We start from the raw sequence: 9,301 nt of genomic DNA on the forward strand, positions 1-9,301 counted from the left end.
TCAGACCCAGTGCTTTACCAATTGAGCCATCTCTCCGGCCTCTTCTGCACTCTTAAAAGCATTTCAGACGTGAGCCTTGGCTGGCTGTAGCGATCTACAGGACTGGCTGTAGCGATCCCCTTGGCCTCTGAGCACACATTGACCTGGCACAGCCTACTCAGTGTTTGTCCACTAAATCAAAGTTCTTGTAAATTAACTGGGACAGATTACAGATGTTCCAAATAACTAGATAACTAGAGGTCATTTTTAAACTTTAACTTTAGGTCATGAAACTCAGCTAATAAATGTAGATGAATCCAAATGACAGCCATAATTGTCAATAGCAATAATTTCCCCTTGTAATTAGTTTAAAACTACACTAGAGGCAAGCCAGTCTATTTAGATAAATCACACTAAAACACTCATTTGTTTCCTCTCTACAAAAAAAAAAAAAATTCATTGTCCATTTGTAATTACCTTAAGGCATATTGTACATTACCAAAATTCATGAGGAATTTATAAAAGCATATCCACAAGAAAAGTACAGCTGCGACCATGTCATCTTCCTGTCCTTAGGAACGATTTTACCATGCTTTCCAAAAGCACTTAGACATAATAAGAAAATTATTTCTTCATTTTTAATAGGCTTTGAGAGGACAGCATAAAAAATATAAAGCAGTCTTTGTTCTTCAAGTAATATGCATTTGAAAGCAAACAGATGCTCTTTGTCCATTTAAACACTGCAGTGTGTGCACCCTTGAGGTGAACTTGGGGTTATCGTCATATACAAAACAATTAGTCTATGTTTTCTCATTTGGCCCATGCGTAAACTAGAAAGACAAGATTACAGCGCTCTCTTCCAAGCTTCCAAGCTAAGATGAATGTGGTAACAAGCACATCGTTTCCATGCTACAGGAGCTCATGATTGTCAGAATGGACATTTAAGTATTTTATTGATGACAAAAATATACTAAGAGCTAAGTTCTAATATATACATAGACACTAAATATCTAAGGGGAAAACTACAGAAATACAACCTTAGACATACAACAACCAACACATATGCCCTAGAGCTTGCTCTCTCATTTCTAACAATGTGCTGTCATCGGAATGACCTTGTCTAGAACGGATCTGTTCTAAGGACAAGGACACTCATATTGACAATGGTGTTTTGTTATCTGTAGAGCAAGTATTCAAAGATACTGGTGTGGTTAACAACTGGGAGATAGAGCAGATTTGTCTGTCAACATTTTATTCAACCAACACAACAAACCTTGGTAACTTTATGTGCAAAATGAAGATCCTTTCACCGAGTTGTTAGGAAGATGACCAACATTCTGTAAGTGACATCTCTCAAAGAAGTTCCCTTGATGGCTAAGCTCTGCAGACTGGGGGTATTAAGAGCACAGTAAGGTCCCTGCTCTCTAGAAGCTCAGACTCTAGGATCATCTACCCTGGAACTATTACTACTTTTTTTTTTTTTTTTAACCAGAGCACTGCTCAGCTCTGGCACATGCTGGTGCGGGGGATTTAACCTAGGACTTTGGAGTTTCAGGCATGAGAGTCTTGGCATAACTATTTACCCGGACTATACTTGAAAGGGTTCAACTTCTTATTTTTTGCTGGAGAGCAAAGCTGTGGCATCATCTATCAATCACACATTCTACCACAACTACACCCCTGGACCCATCTGCCAGATTTTCTTCCCTTTGTATCAAACAGGAGGAGGGAATTCACAAGAAAACACTGGCATGTTTTTTAAAAAAGGCAATGAGTTTATTAATGTGACATAGTCTTCCATCCAAATACTAACCAGGCTCGGCCCTGCTTAGCTTCCAAGATCAGATGAGATCAGGCATGTTCAGGGTGGTATGGCCACAGACCTAGTGTGACATATTCTAATACATCCCAAAGGGGGCTATTTTGAGTCTCAAATAAGAAATCACAATATTCAGTATTGACTGAAAACACAGGAATGGGTAGTGGTGGTGGTTCATGGGCATTAGTCCAAAGGGCAAACACAGACGACGCTCACGCTCACTTTGGTGGGTCTGTGTTGATGCCGTATTTTTCCTTGAGTAGCTTCAATTGTTCTTCCTTCTTCTTTGTGTCCATCTTCTGAAATGCCTGTAAGTGTGGCAAGCACCAAATCCAACAGTTACTAATCTACAGACCCAGGAATTTCCCCAGTCCCGCTAGTCAGAGAGGAAGTCACCCTTAGGCCAAGCTCTACACTGATATCCTGTGGGCACCCCGGCGGCACTTACCCTGTTAGCGTTGTAGTACAACACCACGAGGTATCTGTTACAAACATTGAATCCTGACAAGTGGTCACAAGCATTCTTGGCATCAAAGATGTCTTCGTAGACCACATAAGCTGTTCCTCTAGTTTCAGGTGTGTTCCCCCTACACAAGCAAATCAGACTTAAGATACTCGCTTACCTGAGCATTAATAGCTGAGTAACAAAACTGTCTTTGCAATCTTTCCTGGCAATTTTTAGTAGTGAGTAAGGTTTACCAGATGTATAAAATAGAACCTATTTTGTTTGTAGAGTGGTTGAGGTGGGAGACGAACTCTTACCAAGATGTGAGATTATAATGATCTAGGAAAACAGCCAACCACCATCCTTTCTGGCCAGTAATGGCCATCCTCCAAAGCAGAGAGCTAATGGAGTTTCTTCTGTTTCTTGAGAAGATTCAGTGTCTTTATTTCTCTCCACTTAAAAAAAATTTTTTTTTACATTTATTTATTCCCTTTTGTTGTCCGTGTTGTTTTACTGTTGTAGTTATTTTTTTTTTAATTTTTTAAAAAAGATTTTATTTATGAGAAAGATAGGAGAAAGAAAGAACCAGACATCACTCTGGCACATGTGCTGCCGGGGATCGAACTCAGGACCTCATGCTTGAGAGTCCAAAGCTTTACCATTGCACCACCTCCTGGACCACAAAATTTTTATTATTTATTTTTATTTATTTTCCCTTTTGTTGCCCTTGTTTCATTGTTGTTGTAGTTATTGTTGCTGTTGATGTCATCGTTGTTGGATAGGACAGAGAGAAATGGAGAGAGGCGGGGAAGACAGAGAGGGGGAGAGAAAGACAGACACCTGCAGACCTGCTTAACCGCCTGTGAAGTGACTCCCCTAGGTGAAGCAACTCCCTTACAGGTGGGGAGCCAGGGGCTTGAACTGGGATCCTTACACCGCTCCTTGCACTTGGCTACACGTGCGCTTAACCCACTGCGCTACCGCCGACCCCCTGTTGTAGTTATTATTGATGTCGTTGTTGTTGGATAGGACAGGGAGAAGTGGAGAGAGGAGGGGAAGACAGAGAGGGGGAGAGAAAGACAGACACCTACAGGCCTGCTTCATCACTTTTAACTCCCCTGCAGGTGGGGAGCCAGGGGCTGGAACCGGGATCCTTACGCTGGTCCTTGTGCTTTGCGCCATGTGCGCTTAACCCGCTGCGCCACTGCCTGACTCCCGAGTTACATTTTCTTAAACAGTGCTGACGAACATTCAGTACACTTTGGGAGAAGACAGAGACATAAAGGAAAAGGGGCACAAAGTCCCTGTCACTGTCCCTGGCACTCCCTGGGTGCTGTCCATGGTGCTTCTATGTGGTGCCAGGGACTGAACCCCAGGCCTGCCGCACAGTAAGACAAGCACTTTGCCCACTCAGCTATCTCCCAGCCGGTGATGGTGTTATGTTGAGGAATGCACGACTGGGTCGCGCCAGAGTATAAGTATGTGAGCCAAGATAGTAATCTTACCTTGCTAAAAAAAAAAAAAAAAAAAAAGAAATTGAAAATTGCATCTCATCCTCCCCCTTAAAACTTTTTAAAGAGAGACCAGAACACAACTCCAGATGTGACTCTGGGGACTGAGTCTGGGACTCCCCGCAAGCCGTGTGTGTGCCCTGCTGGCTGAGTCACTCCTTCGCTCTGACTGCCGGTGGCACCGGGGCTGCCTGCCGTCTCCCTGCTGCCGTCTTACATAATGTGCACGCCATGCATCACACAGCTGGGTGTGGCTGGGGAGATCGGGACAAGCCAGAGCAAAACGCTGGAAGGCGTCTACGGTGCTGGTCCTGGAGGAGCTCAGAGGCTGGCAGCAGACTGCTGGCCAGGGAGCTGCTAGGGCAGCACTGGGCATGGTGGCTTCATCCTCACCAGAATTCTTTTCTACTTATTGTTTAAATTATTTTTACTTATTTGACAGAGACGGCCAGAAATCGAGAGAGAAGGGGGTGATAGAGAGGGAGAGAGACAGAGAGACACCTGCAGCCCTGCTTCACCACTTGCAAAGCTCTCCCCCTGCAGGTGGGGACTGAGAGCTTGAACCCCAGTCCTTGTGCATTGTTAAGATGTGCGCTCAACCAGGTGTGCCACCAGCCGACCCTGTCACCAGAATTCTTTAAGACAGGAAGAGATCAGGAAGATTATTTTTATGAGAACTGAAGCTCAGAGGAATTAAGTATTTTGCCCAGTTTTACATGATTACCTAGTGTCCAGTTAGTATGGGACAGTGATCTTACAATTAGCCCAGAAATATATTGTGCTGCTTTTCCATGAAAAGTTGGCAGGCAGTGGCCACTCAGACTATAAAAAGCCAGCAACCTGTGTAAGGTCACATGGTGAGTGACAAGACCCAAAGTAGAATCTGTTTCCAGATCCCTAAATTGGGGAAATCTTGACACAATCCTTACCTGCCTAGAGCCAAGTTTCTTAACCCAACAGTCAGTATGCCCACTGAAACCATATGCAAAACGTTGTGGATATTCTTCTGTAGAAAAGGTCTAAGGTCTTTATAAAATAAAGATTTGAGCTCATTTTCCTCCCCATGTAAGTAACAATGGTGAGACTTCTCAAGATATCACAAGGTTCTTAAAGGTAAGGACTCAGGGGGAGTCGGGCGGTAGCTCAGAAGGTTAAGCGCACGTGGCGCAAAGCGCAAGGACTGACCTAAGGATCCCGGTTCGAGCCCTTGGCTCCCCAGCTGCAGGAGAATCGCTTCACAGGTGGTGAAGCAGGTCTGCAGGTGTCTGTCTTTCTGTCTCCGTGTTCCCCATCTCTCTCCATTTCTCTCTGTCCTATCCAACAACAATAACAACAGTAATAACTACAACAATAAAAAAACAAGGGCAACAAAAGGAAATAAATAAATATCTTTTTTAAAAAAGGTAAGGGCTCAGGTCATAAAATTTTTCTTGGGCTGTCAGAGTGGCTCCCTTGGACAGTGGGCACGACCAAAGGGGGAACCTTGTCCTCAACACACTGAAGGAAACTTGATGCTGTGGTCTCTTTCACTCACTCTGCCTCCCTTCCCGTTCACCCCGCCCCCAAGAATCAAGAAATAGCTATTCTAATGTCAATTGGGGGGGGGGGGTAGATAGCATAACGGTCATGCAAAGAGGCTCTCATGCCTGAAGCTCTGAAATCCCAGGTTCAATCCCCTGCACCACCATAAGCCTGAGCTGATCAGTACTCTGGTAAAACACACACACACACACACACACACACACACACACACAAATTAAAATCTTAGAAATCCTTTCAGATGGCTCCTTAGGTCATCATACTAAAGGTGACAACAGCTGTGGCAGTGTATTGTGTAGAGATTCAATTCAGAGTCAGATCTCATACTAACTCTCAGACAGAACAAAGGAGTGCGAGGTATGGACAGAGGAGGTCAAGTTGATAGCAACTGGACTGGGACTTAGGTGTGACTGCACTCCCCAAGCTGAAACAGCAATGGTAAAGCTCGTAAGTTCTATTACAAAGAGAGAGAAAGAGAGAGACGTTATCACGGAGTATTTACGTGGAGCTAGAAGGACACTTTGGTTCTGTAGAATAGGTGCGTCACCCACTCACTAGGCTCTAGTGCTGGTGACACAAATGAAAGCATCTATTACCCAAGAAAGGCATTTACTAGTTGTTCAGTTAATACCACCGAGGGTTATGAGCACGAATTTCAATTTATCTTCTTCACTGCCGAGGCTTAACTGCTCTGGGCTTTTTCAGACAGAAAGAATGAGGCAGTAGCCCGGTGGAGCAATGGACCAAGTGCTGCTCTCTCAAGCATCAAGTCCCAGGTCTGCTCTCTGGCATCACAGGTACCGGGATGACTCTCTCTCTCTCTCTCTCATTAAGACATATTTCTGAAAAAGAAAGAAACAAAGGGAGAGAGGGAGAGGCACCACAGTAGCCAAGCTTCCTCTAGCGTGCCGAAGGGGGGTTCCGCCCTGAGTGGTGCACAAAGCGGTGACACTACCCAGGTGCGCTACCTCGCCGGCACACCAGCGTGAACTTCAACGTGAATTCTTGTGGGGCGGCGAGACAGCTCACGTGCAGAGTGGGCTTTGCCGAGCACATGACTCGGGGTGAAGCCCAGCCCCCGCACTACCGAAGCTTTGGTGCTGTGGTGGTTTGCTCTCGGTCTCTCACTTCTATCCTCCTACCTGGAAAAAGTAAGACTTAAGTGGTGAAAGTACAATGACGACAAAGCAATAACAAAACACTTGGATTCCTGTAGTTATTTTCTATGCTTTTCAGCAGAAAGCAGTGGTTAGACACATTTTCTCGCTGTCTTTATACCCATTTACTTAATTTATTCAGGAGCTCTGAGCTCGGACAGTGAAAGCTGTTGAGAAGATGAGTCAATAAGAACAGTAGCTATGTCAGTGACCCGTGCCAGTTCCTGCTCACGCGTTGTTTCTTGATTAGCCTTGGCTCTCAGTGAGCTGGACCGTGAGTCCCAACAGGCATTTTTCCCTTACAAGAAAAACTCTGAGGGAGTCGGGCGGTAGCGCAGTGGGTTAAGCGCAGGTGGTGTGAAGTGCAAGGATCCTGGTTCAAGCCCCGGGCTCCCCACCTGCAGGGGAGTCGCTTCACAGGCGGTGAAGCAGGTCTGCAGGTGTCTATCTTTCTCCCCCCCTTTCTCTGTCTTCCCCTCCTCTCTCCATTTCTCTCTGTCCTATCCAACATCGAACAACATCAACAATGTCAATAATAATAATAATCACAACGAGGCTACAACAAAAAGGGCAACAAAAGGGGAAAAAAATGGCCTCCAGGAGTGGTGGATTCATGGTGCAGGCATCGAGCCCAGCTATAACCCTGGAGGAAAAAACAAACAAACAAAAAAAACACCCCTCTGATTTCAACCTGTGAAGTGTCTAGACTCTCAGGGCCACTGCAGCCTCTGTGAATGCATGTGGTGATCCTGCTACAAGTCATCACTAAATTATAGAGACCAACAGTTTTTGTTTTTTTTCCCCATAACAATGTTTCAGTAATCTCAATAGACTCACACTCTGATTTGACGAATAGGTCCATATTTTCCAAAAATGTCATACATTTCTTCAGCTGTGATTTTGTATGGCAGGTTTCTTATATACAAAATCCGATTTACTTCAGGAGGAAGTCGAATCTAGAATGAAAAACACTTATTGTCACTCTAATGGGAGGCACTACTGTTTTTACAAGCTGTCAGTGATATATAACTTTTAAAATGACAAATAGGCTGTGAACTCCCAGGTTCAATCCCCAGCACCACCACATGCCAGAATTGAGCAGAATCATGACTGAGAGTGAAGTGCTGGCACTCTCCAGCCTGAGGTCAAGTTTGACCCCTGGCATCCTACACGCCAGACTGATGTTTATGTGACCACTACACGAAGTACTAATTTCAATTTCTTGTCATTCAGTTAATAAGTATTTCTTTCTTTTTTAAAATTTTATTTTTTTAATCAACTATACCGCCTAGCCCCACAAATATTTCTCGAGCATCTTCTTTATAGCTACAACAAGCTAGACATTAGGATTACAAAGTGAAAGAAAAAAGGCAAGGATGGCCGTAAGGATCCCGGTTCGAGCCCCCGGCTCTCCCCACCTGCAGGGGAGTCGCTTCCCAGGCGGTGAAGCAGGTCTGCAGGTGTCTGTCTTTCTCTCCCCCTCTCTCTCTGTCTTCCCCTCCTCTCTCCATTTCTCTCTGTCTGATCCAATAACAATGACATCAATAACAACAACAACTACAATACAACAAGGGCAACAAACGGGAATAAAGAAATAAACAAATAAAAAAAATATATCGTAGGGGGAAGACGCTGATGGAGAATCCCCGAGCTGCAGGCTCAGGGAACCGGCGCCCTGTTTACCCGACACTCATCCAGGCTCCCGCCGCCGGGGTCCGGGAGCAGCTCGGGGTCCGCACGGTCGCGGCCAGGACTCCCGCCGGGTGTGGGGGCGCAGGTGGGGCTCACGCAGCACGTCCCCAGGGCCGAGCAGGGCGCAAGTCCGCGGACAGGCCGGTACAGCCCGGGTGTCCCCTTCCCTGGGCACCACGAGGGGCGAGAACACCCCGACCCGCGCCGCCCAGGAAGAGCAGCAGCCTCCCCCGGGCCTCCCCCGGCAAGACGGCCCCGATACTCACGTTCGCCCTCTTGGCCGCTTGCATCGCCATCTTGGCGGGCTGGTGAGTTTACCGCCGCGAGCACTGGAATGCCCCCGGGCACCTCCGGGACTTGCTCAGGGGAAAGCGCCACACGAAAGCCAGCGAGACATGTACACTCAGCCCCGGCCGGAAGTTGCTGTGACACCCCGGAAAGTTGCCGTCTCACCGCCGAGACGTGATGACGTAACGTCCCTTCTTGTAAAGACTCCGGAGCAAAAAAGAACCCGAGAGAAAAATGAGGCCGGAGGCTTGAAAGGGGCGGACCCAGACGCGTCTGTGCGCCAGACAGGAAGGGGCGGGGTCTGAACGCGAAACGAAGGAGGAGTTCCGGCTGGGAGGGCCCTAAACCGGAAGTTGCTTGGGAGGGGCGGGGCCTGAGGGTCTGGATCCAGGTGGGAGTGAGCCCAGGTAAGTAAGGGGGCGCGGCCAGGCGTGGGGCCTTCCTGGTCTGCAGGGCGCACGCGCGTGGCTAACTGCGGCTTCCAGGGCTGGCGCGCCCCGTTTAGCGGGGTGTGCGGGCTTCCTTCTTGCGTGATGACCTGGCCGTGGCGCTGCCCGTGAACTTGGCATCACCAGATCGGGTCACCCCTTGACTCCCCGCAGCGAAACTCTCATCCATAATGGGACCTCCAGTGAGCACACCTGCACTTCAGTCCACTCTCTATTTCCTTATTTATTTATTTGCCTTCAGGGTTATTGCTGGGGCTCGGTGCCTGCACCACGAATCCACTGCCCCTGGAGGCCATACCCCCCCCTTTTGTTGCCCTTGTTGTATCGTTGTTGTGGTTGTCATTATTGTTGTTGGATAGGACAGAGAGAAATGGAGAGAGGAAGGGAAGACAGAGAGAGGGAGGGAAAGACAGACACCTGCA

The 9,301-nt window shown here is 47.1% G+C and overlaps 1 protein-coding gene across 1 annotated transcript; it reads right to left on the reverse strand.

Moving 5' to 3' along the window:
* Nucleotides 1-1,731: 1,731 nt before the first annotated feature.
* Nucleotides 1,732-8,657, reverse strand: SF3B6 (splicing factor 3b subunit 6). The gene is made up of 4 exons (XM_007516764.3): nt 8,409-8,657; nt 7,288-7,406; nt 2,247-2,385; nt 1,732-2,106 (listed from the first exon to the last, which is right to left on the reverse strand). The coding sequence occupies exons 1-4, from the start codon at nt 8,436-8,438 to the stop codon at nt 2,017-2,019; spliced, it is 378 nt and encodes a 125-aa protein (XP_007516826.1). The 5' UTR covers nt 8,439-8,657; the 3' UTR covers nt 1,732-2,016.
* Between the last annotated feature and the right edge of the window lie 644 nt (nt 8,658-9,301).

Source organism: Erinaceus europaeus, chromosome 3 (genome assembly GCF_950295315.1).
Source record: "Erinaceus europaeus chromosome 3, mEriEur2.1, whole genome shotgun sequence".
Taxonomy (NCBI): Eukaryota; Metazoa; Chordata; class Mammalia; order Eulipotyphla; family Erinaceidae; genus Erinaceus; species Erinaceus europaeus.